Source organism: Rhinatrema bivittatum, chromosome 6 (genome assembly GCF_901001135.1).
Source record: "Rhinatrema bivittatum chromosome 6, aRhiBiv1.1, whole genome shotgun sequence".
Classification (NCBI taxonomy): domain Eukaryota; kingdom Metazoa; phylum Chordata; class Amphibia; order Gymnophiona; family Rhinatrematidae; genus Rhinatrema; species Rhinatrema bivittatum.
Window position 1 is genome coordinate 162,532,028 of NC_042620.1, and position 20,431 is coordinate 162,552,458.

General features: G+C 43.2%; 1 protein-coding gene across 1 annotated transcript in view; it reads right to left on the minus strand.

The window, feature by feature from the left end:
* Window positions 1–3,049: 3,049 nt before the first annotated feature.
* ATIC (5-aminoimidazole-4-carboxamide ribonucleotide formyltransferase/IMP cyclohydrolase) overlaps window positions 3,050–20,431 on the minus strand; it is a 40,751-nt gene continuing 23,369 nt past the window's right edge. Inside the window, exons 7-9 of the mRNA XM_029606121.1 lie at window positions 15,447–15,629; window positions 12,746–12,880; window positions 3,050–3,180 (exon numbers count right to left, since the gene is read on the minus strand). Of these exons, the coding sequence (XP_029461981.1) occupies window positions 12,755–12,880; window positions 15,447–15,629 (309 nt within the window). The 3' untranslated portion in view covers window positions 3,050–3,180; window positions 12,746–12,754. The remainder of the gene's footprint in view (window positions 3,181–12,745; window positions 12,881–15,446; window positions 15,630–20,431) is intronic.

Sequence of the window (20,431 nt, forward strand, 5' to 3'; positions counted from 1 at the left end):
ACAATGAGTACTAGCCATCTCTAGCTGGTTTAAAATGGTGAATTTTTCTTCATTGAAGTGAAAAATAATTTTCTCTGATTAGTTTAAAATGTGCTACTTGCTAACTTCATGGAGTGCTCCCTAGTCCTTCTATTAGCTGAAAGTGTCAATAACCGATTTACATCCATTCATTCAAAACTTCTCATGATTTTAAAGACCTCTATCACACCACCCAGCCATCTCTTCTCCAAGCTGAACAGCCCTAACCTCTTCAGCCTTTCCTCATTGGAGAGCTATTACATCCTCTTTATCATGTTGGTCACCCTTCTCTGTACCTTCTTCATCACAAGTATATCTTTTTTAAGATGCGGCAACCAGAATTGTACACAGAATTCAAGGTGCGATCTCACCATGGAGCGATACAGAGGCATGACGACATTTTCCATTTTATTAATCATTCCCCTTCCTAATAATACCTAACAATATGTTTGCTTTTTTGATGGCTGCAGCACACTGAGCCGGCGATTTCAAAGTATTATCCACTATGATGGCTAGATCTTTTTCCTGGGTGATAGCTCCTAATATGGAACCTAACATTGTGTAACTACAACAAGGGTTATTTTTCCCTATATGAAACACCTTGCTAAATTTCATCTGCCATTTGGATGCCCAGTCTTCCAGTCTCGCAAGGTCTTCCTGCAATGTATCAGAATCTACCTTAAATATTGCAGTAATAAGGCACTGGCAACAGTGCACTGGGCACATAGGAGAGCTCCTAGTTCTTACAATTGTTCCAACTGCTAGATAGAAACATAGAAATGACGGCAGAAGAAGACCAAACGGCCCATCCAGTCTGCCCAGCAAGCTTCACACTTTTTTTTTTCTCTCATACTTATCTGTTACTCTTGGCTCTTAGTAACCCTTTGGTTCTATTTCCCTTCCACCCCCACCATTAATGCAAAGAGCAGTGTTGGAGCTGCATCTAAGTGAAATATCTAGCTTAATTAGTTAAGGGTAGTAACCGTCGCAGTAAGCAAGCTACACCCATGCTTATTTGTTTACCCAGACTATGTGATTCAATCCTTGTTGGTTGTCTGTATATAGATCCACTTTTCTTCATTCCCCCTGCCATTGAAGCAGACAGCTATGCTAGTTGTGCATTGAAAGTAAAGTATCAGGCTTATTTGGTTTGGAGTAGTAACCACCGTAACAAGCAAGCTACTCCCCGCTTTTTGTGAATGCAAATCTTTTTCCACATTTCCTCTTGCCGTTGAAGCTTAGAGCAATGTTGGAGTCGCATTAACCGTGTGTATGTTTATTGAATAAGGGTATTATCTCCAGGTAGTAGCCATCATTCCCGCGAGCCACCCACACTTCATTCACGTCTTCTAGACTTTATGGATCCACAGTGTTTATCCCACGCCCCTTTGATGTCCTTCACAGTTCTAGTCTTCACCACTTCCTCCGGAAGGGTATTCCGGGCATCCACCACCCTCTCCGTGAAGAAATACTTCCTGACATTAGTTCTGAGTCTTCCTCCCTGGAGCTTCAAATCGTGACCCCTGGTTCTGCTGATTTTTTTCCCCCGACGGAAAAGGTTTGTCATTGTCTTTGGATCGTTAAAACCTTTCAAGTATCTGAAAGTCTGTATCATATCACCTCTGCTCCTCCTTTCCTCCAGGGTGTACATATTTAGATTCTTCAATCTCTCCTCATAAGTCATTCGATGAAGACCTTCTACCTTTTTAGTCGCCCTTCTCTGGACTGCTTCCATCTTGTCTCTGTCTCTTTAGAGATACGGTCTCCAGAACTGAACACATTACTCCAGGTGAGGCCTTACCAAGGACCTGTACAAGGGGATAATCACTTCCCTTTTCTTACTCGATATTCCTCTCTCTAGGAATCATGTGAGCAAGGGTACAACAGAAATTAGGGATTTGGGAAAGGGAAGGATGATTCTTGATCTTTAATCAGGCATTTTATAAGTGGCAGCTGTAAAAGCATACGTAATTAGTATAACTACATTTAAAATATTTTAACAATAAAATGCACAAGTTTTTCAGGAAAAAAAATATTTCAGCTAAGGCAAGAGATATGATCCATATGTCTATGGCAGCACCCAAACATCACTTCTACAAGAGTGGCAAGTTCTTTACCATATAGTGTTACTCTAAAGGTTGGTAACTTACGATTCAAAGAAAAATAAAATTCAATATCTTGTTTTAATGTTTGCTAATTTTGGACACAGAAATCTGATGCAGTTTCATCTTTTGTCCTAGTCTTCTGTAAACCAAGTACGCACCTGTAAAAGAGAGCAGCTTGACCAACATGACTATCAAACTTGCCAAGATAGATTTCATACCTGCATTACTCAAAACCTCTATATTTCAGCATGAGTTCTACAGCTCCACAGGAATCATGGATGGCAGGACAGTCATAAGTTGGGTCCCCATCCTCACAACAACAACTTATATTTTTTTTCCATCAACTCAAAGCAGCAGCACTAGCTAATACTACCCATTTCTTTATCTCCTTGTCTCTATTACTTGTTTAGTTGTGATCCTATTCAAATACATGTGTTTAATTTTTTTGCAATAAGACACACATTTTTAAACTATATCCAGGTTTTACAAATTCCCCGAGTTCCCTGATCAGTTTTCCATAGGGGGGATGAATGAAAACCAATTCAACAGAGCTCCAATTTAGACTCATGATGGGTATAATCATTTCAATGAGGAACAGCACAGAACTGGGAGCACACATTACAGGAACAAAATATATAAAAGTCAGAATGAAACGTGGGAGACTAAAGATTGGTTTAGATGGCAACTAAATTTAGTAGTGTTAACTAGCAATGCCCTTTTAATCCCAGGTACTATTGGTCAGAAAGAAAAAAAGGCTATTATATAAACTGTTGCAAAAAATCATCTTTATTTTCACAAAGTAAAAACCACTTTTCTTGAAGGTTCACAAACTGTGCTGCATAAACCTGACTTTCAGAGTGTGATACAATGTTTACAGTACAAATGCCCAGCACTGTGGGCCTTTCAAAGCTGGCCTAGTAGAACACCACCAGCATCCTCAGTGGTGGAAGAGACGAAGGTGGGTATGCACTAGTGTTATTCCCAGGCTGTCACAGGCTGCGATCACCACCTTATCTGCAGCTGAGCCAGATGGGGCCGCAATGATCTGCACTCCACTCTGAACAAAAGAGAACATGCAGTCAAGCACAGCGCAGGAGACAGGAATAGCATTCATTCTTGCAGCATTTACAAACACAAACACCTGCTTACATGAGCCATACACTATGGGGCGGATTTTCAGAGCCCTGCTCGCGTAAATCCGCCCAAAACCGGGCGGATTTACGCGAGCAGGGCCCTGCGCGCCGGGAAGCCTATTTTACATAGGCCTCCCGGCGCGCGCAGAGCCCCGGGACTCGCGTAAGTCCCGGGGTTCTCCGAGGGGGGCGTGTCGGGGGCGTGTCGGCAGCGTTTTGGGGGCGGGTACGGGGGCGTGGCTACGGCCCGGGGCGGTCCGGGGGCATGGCCGCGCCCTCCGTACCCGCCCCCAGGTCGCGGCCCGGCGCGCAGGAGGCCCGCTGGCGCGCGGGGATTTACGCCTCCCTCTGGGAGGCGTAAATCCCCCGACAAAGGTAAGGGGGGGGTTTAGACAGGGCCGGGTGGGTTAGGTAGGGGAAGGGAGGGGAAGGCAAAGGAAAGTTCCCTCCGAGGCCGCTCCGATTTCGGAGCGGTCTCGGAGGGAACGGGGGTAGGCTGCGCGGCTCGGCACGCGCCGGCTATACAAAATCCATAGCCTTGCGCGCGCCGATCCAGGTTTTTAGCAGATACGCGCGGCTCCGCACGTATCTACTAAAATCCAGCGTACTTTTGTTTGCGCCTGGAGCGCAAACAAAAGTAGGCTATTTGCGCTCGTTTTAAAATCCGCCCCTATATATCTGCATTTGTGTACATTTGATATTCAATAAGGAATTAGAGTATGAGTGACAGTATAGGAATTGCTCAAAATAAGCTTTCCCCCCATCTCAACTAAGAATTTACAGTATTTAAGAACATAAGAAATGCCATGCTAGCTGAGAACAGGGTCCATCAACCCCGACATTCTGTCTCCAACAGTGGCCAGTCCAGGTCACAAAGTACCTGAAAGGTAACCAATAGTTTATCTATTTCTTAGATCAAGCTCCCAGGGATAAGCGCTAGCTTTCCCAAGTCTACCATTTATCAGATCTACAACAGTAAATTATCTTTTGGCAATTCATATGTCCCACCAGGGACCTCACTTCCACATCCCTGTCACCTCTGCAAACACAGTAAAGCCCATGTGCTCAGCACCACATGAGATCTCAAGCAAATAAACCGAATCTACTGAAGTAGCTTACATATTGTTACTCTGTATAAAGCTATTATATAAACTAAGACTTCAAATACTTGTACTCTGGATAGCATGTTTACTTAATAAAAAGGGATATTTGGAATAGAGAGATACCTTTGTGCATAAAAGTGGCAAAGGACAGCTTAGGTATAACTAAGCAGCTGCCTAGAGTGCCAGCTTCTGTTGGGGGGGGAGGAGGGAGCAAAAATCAGCAGTAGTGACAAACTAAAGGAACATCAGTGTTTTTAATCTAGTTGTGCATATTAAAGATGAGAAAACAAAAAGAGCCAAACCCACTCTTGCATTTAACCACGGCTTTTTAAAAATGTTTGGTGTTTTAGAGGGTTTTTGTTTGTGTTTTTTGTTTGGTTTTTGTTTTGTTTTTTTTTTTTAAAGTGGACTGATACTTTTATGTCTTCACTTCTGACAGCTTTGCTCTCAGGGTTTAGCCTATGGTGCAGGGATCAGGAAGGAAGGGATGACACTGGAGCAGAGAAGACCTAACTCTGCTCCCTAATCCAGCGCCTCCGCTCCTTTTATGCACATAACAGGAATGAAAGACTTATGATTGAAGCAGACACAAATCAGTCCTTCCCCTTCTAGGCAGTTGTAAGGAACAGGAGGAGAGGGGATGAGGCTGGAGTACACAGAGCAGAGCACAGCAGACAAGAACTACTCTGCTCCCAAATCCTCCAGTCATCTCCTCCAACCATATTGCTACCTTTTGCCTGTGGACAGGTCGAGATGGGCTAGAATGGATTCAGCAGCAGGTCTGTAGCCTATGCTACTAGGACTCAGTCAGGAGTAGGCTGCTGGCAGTGTGGTGGTGATGGTGGGGGAGGGGGGGGGAGGCTTATGATTGTTGAGTTTAACAAAATATCAGTTGATGGCTCAATGGGTCCAAGTCCTGACCCTTTTAAGTTCCTAGCAAAGCCTCTGCTCCTATGGTTGGCAACTGGAATATATCCTTAGTAATGTGAACTGGAATAACTGGGCAGACTGAATAGATGAGTTAGTCTTTTCCTGCCATCTACTATATTAAAATCATGTTCTTTTTCAAATAAAATAAATATGTAATACTTATTATCACTAATACACACTATTGGCTTTCAAGTGTTAGCTGTGGGGGAGGGGGTGCAAGACTAAAGGTTCACCTAGGGTGCCTAATTCCCTTGCACTGGCCCTAAAAGTGGTAATGCATCTCTGTGTGGCAAAATCCAGAAAGATAGGATTTATAACTTTAGACTTTATTTAGAAAGAGACAGACCACTTACTTACAGGCCTGCTATTGTAGCTATTTCCTAGCATTTGCTGCTTTCTGTAGCTTGCCCTCTGACAATGCTGGTCTGTTGGCAGCAGGGTGGCTATGTGTCTGGCCTTCTGCCAAAACAGTCCTCCTTCCTCTGGCCTCTGCCCCCTCCTAAGAAACAACTATCAGCCCAGCAGACTGTGGCACTGTGTGGGAAAGGCCAGGAGTCAGCAGGGCTTTGTGGGACACTGGCAGGCAATGGGAAAGCACTGGCAGATGGTGAAAGCAAGCTTAGTCACAGGAAAGGAGGGAAACTCTTGTGCCAGTGACTAACAAGTGTCTCTGACATGCAGGCAGCTTGAGTTCAGAGGAGAGGAGCAGTGAGCCCATCATGGATAAAGCGTGTGTGTGTGTGTGACATGGGGTAGGTAGCTGCTGCAGGCTGGAAAAGGGCTAGCAGCCAGCTCAAGAACTTTACTGCTGCTTCCACCTCTACCCCTGCAGGAGGTAAAGGTGGAAAACCGCTGATAGAGTACATGAGCAACAGCACAACAGCAAAAACGTGTATGCATGTGTACTAGAGAGAGTGTAAGTTGGAGAAAGTAAGAGTGTGTGTCACTGTATGTCAGTCAGAGAGAGAACAAGTGTGTGTACTGGTATCTGGATAGGAGACCAAGCACGCATCCATGGTACTTGGTCAGACTCTTACAATATGGTGAGTTGTATTTCTATTAATAGTAATTTGTAATGTAACATCTAAGTAAACATTTGCTTATTTAAATTCATTTCTGCTAATTATATATACAAATTTGTCCTGCAATTGTCCTCCCTTTTGAGTTACTTCAAGCAGATCTCAGTAGCTGGAGAGCTGACACAGGGGATGTTAAATTGCTCAGTTTTCTGCAGGTCGTTGCTGCAAGTCTGCCTAGTGGAGGGGAGGCTGTTTAGCATAATATCTCCCCTCCCCCTCTTATATTTGTTTGGGAAAGCATCCTTAGTCTGTAAATCTCAATAAAACTGTATAGAAGGGGAAAAATTAACCCATTTTAACACGAATTTTAACTTTGGGAAGAACTGCATAGGTGATGGGTGATTACTTTATTGTTACTTCTGTACATAGTCTTTGAATCTCGCAGATGGTTTAATGTTGTTGCCTGTGCATTTTGCTTGCTTAGTAGATGGGGTGTTTGTTGCATTTGGGGTATTCATATTTGTATCTTCCCCACATGCTCCCCAAATTCCATATGATCTGTATTTGATTCAGACAGTTCTATGGGGGATGATGCATTTTTCATTGCCCAGTGCACGTGATTTAGTATTCAAGTGAGGGCCCGCAGTAAAAAGAGGTGCTAGGGACACTAGCACGCCCCTAGCGCCTCTTTTTTGACAGGAGCGGCGGCTGTCAGCGAGTTTGACAGACGACGCTCAATTTTGCCGGCATCTGTTCTCAAACCCGCTGACAGCCATGGGTTCAGAAACTGGACGCCGGCAAAATTGAGCGTCCGGTTTTCAAACCGTGAGCTGATTTTAAATTTTTTATTTTTTATTACTTTTGGGATCTCCGACTTAATATCGCCATGATATTAAGTCAGAGGGTGTACAGAAAAGAAGTTTTTACTGCTTTTCTGTGCACATTCCCGGTGCCGGCAGAAATTAACGCCTACCTTTGGGTAGGCGCTAATTTCTGAAAGTAAAATGTGCGGCTTGGCTGCACATTTTACTTACTGAATCGCGCGGGAATAACTAACAGGCCCAACAACATGCATTTGCATGTTGCGGGCGCTATTAGTTTCGGGGGGGGGGGGGGGGGGGAGGGGATTGGCCGTGCATTTTCGATGCACTATTACCCCTTACTGAATAAGGGGTAAAGCTAGCGCGTCGAAAACACATGTCCAAACGCGGGTTAACAGTGCACTCCGGAGCACACTGTACTGTTATCGGCCCGTATGTTTGTTCATCAACTGTGACAGTGTGTGACCAAGGACTGATCCTCTCTATACATGTTCCCTGTTTCATGGAGATCCCCAGGTTGTAGTTCCAGAAATTCCCTGCCCTTTTTCTTTTTTTACACTTTTGATCTATATCCAGTCTCTTTCCATCACTTCTGGTTTTATATAGTTGAGTGATTTATTGGCACTAAGACACATGTGTGCCTGGCCTGCATGATATGCCCTTAGTAGGAATATTTCTCCATTTTAAAGATGGCTTTACCACACATTTTCTTTGCTCTTTTCAGACAGTTTTTGCAATGTTGACAGCTGATTCAGCTTTGCTATTACTAACTTATCTGGAGATGCTGAGATATGGCAAAACTCCCTTCTTTTGGCAAACAGTGTCAGTTCTTTGCTTTTGAACTATGATCAATTAACAGACTATACAGTCTGGCATGCCATGTCTACTGAAGTGCTGCACTGTTTTCTCCATTACTATGACTGATGGATTGTCTCCCAAAAGTCTGAGTAATCTACTGCAATAAATTCCTATCTTGATCCAGTAACTGTTGGGAATACTGCGCATCTTCAAAGTTTCTTTCTGCTGCCTTGTTTTAAAGCTCTACACATACCTCAGATCCTGATGGAGGTCTTTACTGTTTTTAATATTTGGCCAACATGCTATATCCCTTGCTTTTCTTAAGCAAGCTTCTATCTCGAGTGGCTGCGAGATCTCTCCTCATGGCTTCAGGTATGATGATTCGGATGCCCTTGAATGTGTCACAGCAGTTTCTGTATTGCCATGTGACCCCAGGGGCACCTTGTAAAACAACAATTGCCAAGGTTTGTAGCTCTTTATCCAATAGTGTTTGTTCTTGGGAACATAACTAGTTTCATTGATACTTTCAATGTCCTTTTTTTGTTTTAATTTTGTTCCAGCAGGTTGAAAAACTTCATATTCTGTTCCATCATTGTGCTGCTGCAACACGGGTGCTCTGGATAAGAAATCTGCAATATACATTTCTGTTTCCTTTCTGTAGGCAACATATAATTGATAGCACTATAGCTTCAAAAGCATCCATTGTAGATATTTTGGAGCGGACAGCAGCATTTAAAAAACTAACAGTGACCTCAACAGGTTTGTGGTTGGTTTCTACATGGATGCATTTTTGTCATCTGATATACCATCAAATTTCTTTTACACAAACAAAATTGCTAGATGCTTTCAATCTGCACATCTATTTCTGCAGATATTGATAAGGATCTGGATGCAAAAGTGCTGACTGTGTTTTCTGTGGTAGGGGCTGTTCCAAGCCCAGCATCACTGGCATCGCACCGTATGGTGACTTCATCTTGTAAGTTATAGTATTTCAGCATGGCGTGCTTGGTTACTAATTGCCCAACAGGGTTGAGAGAAGAGTCATGTTGGAGTAGCCAAGTGCACCTTGCCTGCACCAACAGCAACCAAGCAACTAAGAGATTAACATCCATCCGATAACTATCTAGCAAACTGTCTTCTTTAACAAATCCTAATAGCCATTGCAGTGACTTTGCATTTACAACTGTAGGAATTTGCTGTACTGCCTTTACTTTCTCAGAGTCTGAGAATAAGCACTGGGGAGGTTAGCAGGTGTCCAATATAGGGTACTTCCTTGCGGCATAGTCTTAGTTTTGTTTAGTTTACCTCTCTGGCTCCAAGAGTTTCTGGAGACCGTCGTCATGATCTGCTGTGCAGACATCAAGGAAGAAGCAACATCTGTACAGTGCAGTGGCTCTGAGCTCTGATGCATCTTTCCCTTTTAGGGATAATGTTGTTAGGGCTAAAAAGGTAAAAGCATAGCATGTCTTTCCTCAGATATGGTGGTGAGCAATGGCACGCTCATTCAGATTCTGCACATTTCAGTGCATAAACTGACGTGCTATGTGTATTTATTAAATTTGCACAACTTTGTGTAATAACTAATTCCTAGTGTCCAATCAAATTGCTTTCTAGTCAGTTTTAGATGGTGCAGATTTTTTTTAATCTATGAGCTGCAGTTTACCTTCAGCAAGGGTCATGTTAAAGGTCATGTCACAAACTAAGCGCTTGTTTAAGAATATAACAAGTACGTTCTGTTCCTTTGCTGGAACTGACTGATTTAATAAAGACTTTCAACTTTTCAGTCTGAGCTGACCTTCCACAGGACTGTTTAAAAGTCCTGAATTACATGCAGTCTTTCCCAGTTCTAGGTAGGAATTGTTTTTTTGGTTTGGCTCAGTTTATATCTCACGTAGTACATGCCACAGAGCTCTCAGTATAAAATGTAAAGAGCTGAGCATTCTCTCCAGATGCTTTCAGAACTGATGGAATTTTTCAAGACCTTTTTTAGTTAGGAAGCCAATCATGCCCCAGCGAGAGTTTTGTCCATTAAATGAAACCTGCTGGAAACTTCAGAAGAATGTAAAACACTGGTAATATCTCACACTAGTTTTCTAAACTAAATCAAAGAAATTAGTAGGGATGTGCATTCGTTTTTTACGAATTAGAAAATGTCAACAATATTGTCTAAATCATAATGGATCAGATGTGCCAAATGTTTTGCTGAAATTTTGTATTTCATGATAATGCGCACTAATGGAGTTACTGTGCACTACATATCTGTTAGTGCGCAGAAATACCAATTAGTGTGCATTGTTTTCTAGCTAACAAACTCCTCTGAATTGATACTTTTTACTCTTTAAGTTGCACTTTTTTAGTGCGCACTAACATTAGCTACAGCACACTAACACATTACTTAGTGCACTATAAGTTCTATTAGGGCGCACTAACTGACCTGTTAGCGCACACTAACAAGCCTTAGTGTGCACTAGCTAGATGTTAATGCACATTATCTCAGTCTGTGTACTGTGCACTAATGCTGAGATAGTGCGCACTAACTGGTTGTTAATGCGCCTTAAGGCTCGTTAGTGTGCACTAACACACTTCGCCGAAAATTGCCGAACAAAACTAAATTTTTCGCAGAGCGGCTGATGCGAAGCCCAACCCGATATCTTTAAATGAAGCACATCCCTATTCAGGATGGACTGAATCAAATCACAGTGAACCTAGAAGATGTGGTAGGCCTGATTGACAAACTGAAGAGTAGTAAATCACCTGGCCCGGATGGTATACACCCCAGAGTTCTGAAGGAACTAAAAAATGAAATTTCAGACCTATTAGTAAAAATTTGTAACTTATCATTAAAATCATCCATTGTACCTGAAGACTGGAGAATAGCAAATGTAACCCCAATATTTAAAAAGGGCTCCAGGGGCGATCCGGGAAACTACAGACCGGTTAGCCTGACTTCAGTGCCAGGAAAAATAGTGGAAAGTGTTCTAAACATCAAAATCACAGAACATATAGAAAGACATGGGTTAATGGAACAAAGTCAGCATGGCTTTACCCAGGGCAAGTCTTGCCTCACAAATCTGCTTCACTTTTTTTGAAGGAGTTAAACATGTGGATAAAGGTGAACCAGTAGATATAGTATACTTGGATTTTCAGAAGGCGTTTGACAAAGTTCCTCATGAGAGGCTTCTAGGAAAAGTAAAAAGTCATGGGATAGGTGGCGATGTCCTTTCATGGATTGCAAACTGGCTAAAAGACAGGAAACAGAGAGTAGGATTAAATGGGCAATTTTCTCAGTGGAAGGGAGTGGACAGTGGAGTGCCTCAGGGATCTGTATTGGGACCTTTACTTTTCAATATATTTATAAATGATCTGGAAAGAAATACGACGAGTGAGATAATCAAATTTGCAGATGACACAAAATTGTTCAGAGTAGTTAAATCACAAGCAGATTGTGATAAATTGCAGGAAGACCTTGTGAGACTGGAAAATAGGGCATCCAAATGGCAGATGAAATTTAATGTGGATAAGTGCAAGGTGATGCATATAGGGAAAAATAACCCATGCTATAATTACACAATGTTGGGTTCCATATTAGGTGCTACAACCCAAGAAAGAGATCTAGGTGTCATAGTGGATAACACATTGAAATTGTCGGTACAGTGTGCTGCTGCAGTCAAAAAAGCAAACAGAATGTTAGGAATTATTAGAAAGGGAATGGTGAATAAAACGGAAAATGTCATAATGCCTCTGTATTGCTCCATGGTGAGACTGCACCTTGAATATTGTGTACAATTCTGGTTGCCGCATCTCAAAAAAGATATAATTGCGATGGAGAAGGTACAGAGAAGGGCTACCAAAATGATAAGGGGAATGGAACAACTCCCCTATGAGGAAAGACTAAAGAGGTTAGGACTTTTCAGCTTGGAGAAGAGACGACTGAGGGGGGATATGATAGAGGTGTTTTAAAATCATGAGAGGTCTAGAACAGGTAGATGTGAATCGGTTATTTATTCTTTCGGATAGTAGAAAGACTAGGGGGCACTCCATGAAGTTAGCATGGGGCACATTTAAAACTAATCGGAGAAAGTTCTTTTTTACTCAACGCACAATTAAACTCTGGAATTTGTTGCCAGAGGATGTGGTTAGTGCAGTTAGTATAGCTGTGTTTAAAAAAGGATTGGATAAGTTCTTGGAGGAGAAGTCCATTACCTGCTATTAAGTTCACTTAGAGAATAGCCACTGCCATTAGCAATGGTTACATGGAATAGACTTAGTTTTTGGGTACTTGCCAGGTTCTTATGGCCTGGATTGGCCACTGTTGGAAACAGGATGCTGGGCTTGATGGACCCTTGGTCTGACCCAGTATGGCATGTTCTTATGTTCTATAAATTAGTCTGACCTTCTAATCCCTCTGTATGAACAAATGTAAGAAATATATAGGGCTATACAAATTATATCCTTTAACAGCCAAATTCTTAGATGTGCAAAGAAATTGTGCACCAGAGTGACTTTCCACAGACACATGAATGAATGTTCGAGTCTTGGGCCTGTAGATCTTTCCCATAATAAGAGCAATATCTTCAGGTAGTAGGTAATGTCTGCATCTCAGGAACTTTGAGAATATGATCACTAGTTTTAAGCAGGGATTTGGAAGTGTTTATTCCACAGGTGGTAAACTTATTACAGAATTTCATAAAAATTACAAACATTGTTTATATGAGAAATAGCCAGGTGGTGATATGAAGATCATATACAGAAATGCAGCTCTTAAAGATGGAATTAAACATGTCTTGGAGGATTATCAGTATTACTAACAAGACGTACTGATAGGCCTCAAAGAAACTGGTGCATAGCAGAGGATATTCTACTGAGTTTGCTGATCCATTCCTTTTTCTCTGCTTCCGTCAGGGGCTCAGGGACTTGCTCAAACAGGGCCTGCCACTGAGCCAGATCTTCATCCTAAAAGGAGAATACAGGGATATACTAGATTATGCCACACTTCAAGAATAAAATTGGCACCCCAATAGGAGACAGGATCCCCTTCAGTTTTGAAAGATCTCGTGCCCTCATGCCCAGATACACTTTACGCTATCACAAGTTTACACAGAGTTCCAGCAAAATACAGGCCAAAAAAAATAAAATAAAGGTTAGGCCTTGTGGAGATATCTGCTTATATTTATTCACTGCTTCAAAAAACACTGCTCAGAACAACAGGTTTTAAAATATCAAGAATGTCATATGAAATTGCCAACATGCCACATCTAATCAGCATTCCTTTAATAAAATGAGCAAGAGGCTTCCTTAAGGTTGCCAATTGTTATGATCTCCTCTCCCCTTCCCCTCCCGCCTGTACTATGTCTTTTAAGGCAGGATGCCACACTATCCTCAATAAGGTAAGATGATGCTTCTTGCAAGTACAAGGGAATGTAGCAGTTAATAAGATGCATATAAACATGTGGGCAAAGACCCATGTTGATCACTAGCTAGAGACTTCCCTAATCCTCCTAACCAGAGTCTCGGAGAAGCCATTCACAAGCAAACAATTCAAGACAAAAATATACACATTACGTGAACTAGTGACCTCATGCAACATGATCTCTGCTCTGAACCCTAATTGCCCAAGAATACATATTCTATACACTTGTTCTATACGCCACAAAGTAAAGACATTTTTACAATCAATTGCTGATTAAAAGTTTACAAAATCCAATATGTATTTTTGAGGGCATATTGGGTGACATTACCAGTTTATAAAACAGTGCCTGAGGTTGAACAGCATCTAAAGCATACACTATAACCTCTGAGGTTCTTTCTTCAACTCCAGGACACTTGCTAAGTCACTAACCAAAGAGTGCTAGGGAAGGATTCTGGCACAGAGAAAAAAAGTTTCTCTTTCCTGCCTTTACCAGTCAAGGTCTCGAGTGTTGAGTAGCACAACACAACATATCACATCTGGGCACACAAGCCTGGTGAAGGAAGTGAGACTGAAAACTAGGGAAGAGTTTAATTAGAAATTATACACCACTTCATTTAAGTGACTCAACCTTTCTATAGCAGACAAAATTACATTCAGTTAAAATAAGGGATCACGCAAAACACAGTAGTGACCAATAAAATTGAGTGGTTTAATCAACCCTAATTAACAAGCAGCCAAATAAACTCAATCTAGGAGCTCCTGCTCTATAGTTAGTAGGGATGTGCATTCGTCCTGGTTCGGGGAGGCCGAAACCCGAAGGAATTTTTCTTGATTAGTTAGTGCGCACTAACACGAAATTTGGGTCTCCCCGAATTTTAAAGGCCCGAACTGCGGGAAATACGAAATTTTCTGCAGCAGGCCGAAAACAAAGCCTGAACAAATAGGTTCGGGCTTCGCACATCCCTAATAGTTAGATCTTTGCAACACCAATGATAAAACTAATGCAACTTATTTCTAATTGAGAAAATGCGCCCAATCTAGTGTATCAGTCCCCTTACCTCTAGCTTTTACCTCTGCTCGTGGCATTTTAAGTATCATCAAACTTTCTTCATTTAGGCTCTGGTATGCTGAGGGATATTGCACATTACTGAATGTATGATGCAATCCAACTGCAGTCTGCCAGCTACAGAAACCCCACAGGCAAACTTTGTTCTCAGGAATATGATTCATGAGGTTCCTATTTAATAAAACGCTTTGCCAGCCAAGGCCAAAATTCTGCTGAAATGCAGAAATTAAAAAACTTCCAGGAGCATCACTGGCCAAATCTGCTTCAGACTGTGAAACCCCACATCATCCAGGTTCATCCAAGACATCTCTTCGGTATGAATTGCTTTCTCTCCTCAGCTAAACTCAAGCTTACCAACTTTTTGTTTCCCTTAAAAATTCAGACAACTTGTATTTAGTTTAGGACCCATGTGAATCAAAATCTATCATGACTATCTTTTCTTAGAATCTCAAACATTATGCTGGACCATCACACAATCAGTATGGACTGTGACAATGTCAGTGTTTCAAACCATTTGTGCTCTCTTCTGAAGTTACTCGCTGTACGACAGTGCATATATAACCTTACAACTAACTTACTGTTCTACTATCAAACTATCAGATGGGTCAAGCTACAATAATATGGAAACAAACACTGTTAGATTTTACAAGTTCCACACTATTCTTGGCCTGCCTTTTCCTAAGCCACAGGGAAGAGCTGGTCCATGACATGTGCACCCTGGAATACTATAAAATGCTATTGTCCAACTCTCCTGTCCATTCTCCCAGTACGGACTGTATGTAAATTCTCCGAGGAGGAACATGGATGTGGACATACACCCAACATAAAACACATATAAAAAGGAGCTTAAAAAAAAAAAAGGTTTGAAACTCAAATGGGATGAATTTTAACTCTCATAAGTGTGTAAAATAAATTGAGTTTTGAAAACCCGGTCTTTATAAAAGAAAAAAGAATCCCATGAGTAAGTCAAGTGCCAGTTTTAATCAAGATTCCATGAGTGGGCGAAGAATAAACATCTGTAAAACAAATGAACATGCACATACCTCCCAGATGGTCCCCGTGACATACTGATCAATGGCATTGGAGATTTCTGCCCTCTTCACTCCAGCTTTAAACTTCATGGACAGCACTCGTGGGTGATGCCTCAGCCACCAGTTGTTTGCTTTATCGCCAGCAAGCCTGGTGTAGTGTATGCGAGACTGCTGCCCTGCACCAACACCAATCACCTGCAATAGCAAAGATGCCCGTCTGGCCTGCTCTCTCTATCTTCATATAACATTCAAACACAAAGTAAAAGAGGTGCCGATATTCAGTGCCATCTACCTAGCTTAGCTTGAACTTAACCAAGGGGCAGGATTTGAAAATACCACTCTACTGACTGGTCTGGAGAGAGCCATATAACGTGTTGCCAGCTAAAATTTAACCAACTAGTTTGGAGATGGGATGTGGCATTCCGAGGCAGAGCCAGTTATCCAGTTAAGTTAGCCAGATAAATGCCAAATTTTAAGCATTTATTTCATTCAAAAAACATATCCTGCTCTGTCCTCAGTTCTAGGCAGCTACATATTTAATCAGATTCATAATAAGCTACATATTTAATCAACTTATGTGGCAACTCAGGTGCATAACTTTAGAACAGCTGAAAAGCAGTCCTAAATTTAGCTGGATAAACTTATCCAGCTAATTTAAAGATACAGGTATATTCGGCACCACACCTACACCACTGAATATCTCAGCTAAGTTAACCAGGTGTTTATTCGGCTAACTTCCTTAGCCAGCCAGCAGCTGAATATGGACTGCAGTACTTGTCCTGTGTGGTTTTAACTTTTCTGTTTCCAAGGCTGGAGAAAGTGAGCTGTTGGATGCAAAAATATTCACCAGGCACATTGTTAACTGTTCTGGGTCAGGCAGACATCAGAGTTTGCCATCCAGGCAGCTAAACTTTCTCTCCAATCAGTCCTCAAGACAAAGATTCTTTAAGTTTGAAATTATTTATTGTACAGGTAAATTCTACTTACAATTGTTGCATCTCAAATGCAAGCCCCAAGGCAAAGATCTTTGGTAACTGGAGACAGGGTAGCAGGAGGGAGAAGGAAGTTTCTTGTGTTGCAGGAATTCGTTTATGGTAGAGGTAGGAAGCATGAGGGATATGAGGTTGATTTAGTCTTCAGACGAAAGCAGTAAGAGAGAAGGTAAAAATACCGATCGTTTCACAGGGTTTTACAGAGCGCTTCTGGCTCAGAAGCAAGCATGGGCAAGACTGAACTCTCGTCGAGAGCTGCTAAAGGAAATGCCTCCACAATCTGGGAGCAGGGGACAAGGTTCAATGGCAGTGAGCCTAAGAACCATGTGACACAGGCGGAGCATGAAGGGCAGTCCCTTGAGCCTATAAGGCATCTAGGAAGACTCAAGTTAGATTGAGGGGCATTCAAGCTCTTCCGATAGTGAGAGAAAGTGGAGGGGGGAGGGAGCTTCTCTTAAGGGCAAAGGCTCCTCACAAAGGCTCACAGACTTATCATGGGTTACAAAAAGTGTTTCAGCATTAAGAATCCTCAGAAGGGAGGACTGCACTAAACACAGTTAAACTACAATATGTACAGATACAAACATGTACCCACTGCTGGGGACAGAACATTAACACTTACCTACTGTGAAACTGTAGATGTAATCAGGTCTGATAGTACTATAGTGCATTGATCTGTTGTGTCCATCTGTTCCCGATGCCCTCTCTCCATCCACCTTACCTCTTTGGCGCCTCCCTCTTCACCCGCGGGAAGTTTGGCTGCCGCGGCATTCTTCTGCTGAAGTCCTCCGGCGTCCCTGGCCTGGCTAGATGCTGCAACCCACCATGTTTCCTGGAGGCCTAGGGGTGCGGCACGGTCCCGACTGAAGTACCGGCGATGGCGCGAACCTCAGGGGCGTCCCCCTGAGATGACATCACCCGCGACGTATATATAAGGTCTTAGAATTTTCTAACAGATCGAGTTAGCAAGGATTTGTTCTAAGCTACTCTGCCTCCTCGGACTTACAGGGGTACCCGCTCCTCGGGGGCCTCTCGCTCTCCTTTGTTTTTCAGGTGACAGTCGCTCCTCGAGGGCCTCATTCCCAGATTTGCTCAGTATTCACTTCTGCCTGGAAGTCATCGCTGCCTACTACATCTGTGAGTTACCATCGCTCTCTCACAGCTTTCCCTGGAACCAGTTACTTGCTCCTCGAGGGCCTATACATTCCAGCTCCTGGGCTTCTATGAGACATTGTGTGAGTGTTACCATCAGGTTCTATCCATGACCCTGCATACCCTGCCTACTCACTATATTTCAGTTTCTCTACAGCTCAGCCTCCCGGGATCGCTGTTCCAGTATCTGAGGGACTACAACCCAGCCGGGCATTCCAGCTCACTACTGCCACCTCTGGTGGTTCGGTATACTGTCTAATAAAAGAACTAGTGTGTGTCTGTCTCCTAACTCTGAGCCTGACTGGTGGTCCCTCTCGGGATCTTTCCACGGGGGGGGGGGGGGGGGGGGGCATGGTCATCTGCCACCGGTCCAAGGATCCACCCACAACTCTCCTAAATAACAACAGATTGCTAACTCCATGGATCCAGCACAACTCAATGCCTTGCAGGCCATACCGGGCCTGGCCCAGCACATTACGGAGCAGCAAGACGCCTTGGAGAAACTTACTGCAGCATTTCATCAGCTACACACACAGAAGATTAAAGGCACAGCCTCCAACCATGAAGGTCAGTCACCGGAGGTAACTTTGAAGACTGCTGTACCACTGGCAGCTCCAATCCGCTTTTCCGGAGAAATCCAGAAGACCCGGGGCTTTTTGAACCAGTGCCTTACAGCCGTCTCTATTTCCTACAGCTCTCTCCAAGACTACCTACATCCTTTCATACATGGATGGTAGGGCCTTGTCTTGGGCATCTATCTTGTGAGAACGCAAGGACTCTATTTTGCAGGACATAGAAGGATTTATGGACTTATTTAAATCTGTTTTTGATCACCCTGCTCGAACTACTGTAGCCGGTTCTGCTTTGGTGGAATTGAAGCAAGGCAGCAGATCATTGGCTGAATTTGCCATCGAGTTCAAAACTCTTGTGACAGAACTTTGCTGGGACCCCAAATGTCTCAAAACACTTTTGCAGAGGCCTGGATACCCGTTTAAAGGACGAACTGGCTGCTCGTGAAACACCTGGCTCGCTGGACGAATTAATAGCCTTGGCCACTCGGATTGATCACCGGCTCCGGGACAAAGTTGAAGGAACTCCGGCCTAAGGTGTTACCTGGGTTGAAACAGGCTAGTACTGTCTCTACACCTCGGATTGTTCCAGTAATCCCTGCTGCTGATACAGATCAACCTATGCAACTTGATCATGGACGCTTGACCTCCAAAGAGAGAAGATTTCGGAAGAAGCGCGGCCTTTGCATGTATTGTGGTCAGCCCGGCCATAATGTCTCTACATGCTCCATTCATCCGGAAAACGGACAGGCCTAAGTCCTGCAGGAGGACTGTTCTTAGGCCATACTGGAATAGACTTAGTTTTTGGGTACTTGCCAGGTTCTTATGGCCTGGATTGGCCACTGTTGGAAACAGGATGCTGGGCTTGACGGACCCTTGGTCTGACCCAGTATGGCATGTTCTTATGTTCTCCTCCGCTCTCTCTCCCAGTCTCTTTGACCTACGGACCGATCACGGTTCAGACTTCTGCCCTGGTGGACTCAGAGGCAGGAGGCAACTTCATTCTCAGACGTCTAATGGAAGACCTTCTGCATGAGAAACTCAACCACCCTGTAAGAGGTGGGGGGGAAAAAAGGCAGTTTGATCAGTCAGTGAGCAAAAGGTAACCATGAGGTTGATTTAGAAGCTTTCGTCCTAAGCCTGCTCTGCCACTATGGTTATGTTCAGGCTGCCTAGCCACAGACGGATCTTGCACTTCTTCTTGATGCCTAGCTGAGGACATATTATATAGTACAAACTGAAGGAAGAAAAATAAGCACCCCTTGAGATCCAGGACACAGTTTTTGAAAATACTTCCTAGGCCAATCAGGAGGCAAGACATTTGATTGTTTTGGAAAAAACCTAAGAGGCCAAATTTTATAAAGCCCGTACTGAGCTGATATCCACGTGCACTTCATACTTTGAAAGTTAGAGGGACCCTGCATGCTTTGGCACAGTGTAGACATGCACATTTACACATGCCAGTGAGCAGGTGTAAATGTCCGCACAAACATTTTATGTGCCCACTTTCAAAAAATTCTACCCCCAGGAATGCCTCTTTATTGTACATACAAATAAAATTGCCTCCTTGCATATTTTTAAATGTACTAACCAGAGGTCATTTTCAAAAAGCCTATTTATGTGTGTATATTCTTTTGAAAATTACCCCCAAAGATTTATTTTATCCTCATGGTGTTTTCCAGAGCTTCAGATATTGCACAGCAAACAGAAAACCATAAGAAATGCCAAGCTGGGTCAGATCAATGGTCCATTGAGCCCAGAAATATGTTTAACAGTGGCCAGTCCAGGTCACCTGGAAGTACTCACAAATCCCAATTTGGGGCAGATTTTCAAAGGGTTATGTGGGTAACCCTGAAAACCTGCCCCTGCACGCCGAGCCTATCTTGCATAGGCTTGGCGGCGCGCACAAGCCCTGGGACGTGCGTATGTTCTGGGGCGGGGCCAGAGCCTCCAGGCACAACGACCATTTGCCGCTGTACCCGGGATCGTGGGCCGACCGGGACACAGGCGCAACTTCTCCAACAAAGGTAAGGGGGGGGGGTTTAGGTAGGGCTGGGGGGGTGGGAACGGAGGAAGGATGTGTGGCTCGGCGCACGTAAGTTGAACAATTCTGCACCCCCTTGCGCGTGCCGACCCTGGATTTTATAACATATAACCAGTTATAAATTCACAATAGGACATTGTAATTTCTTGAGCGGTCTCATGAGGGACTCTCAAATGCCTTCTGTAAATCCGTGTACACTATTGACCGGCTAACGATTACCTACATTTTTATTTATACCTT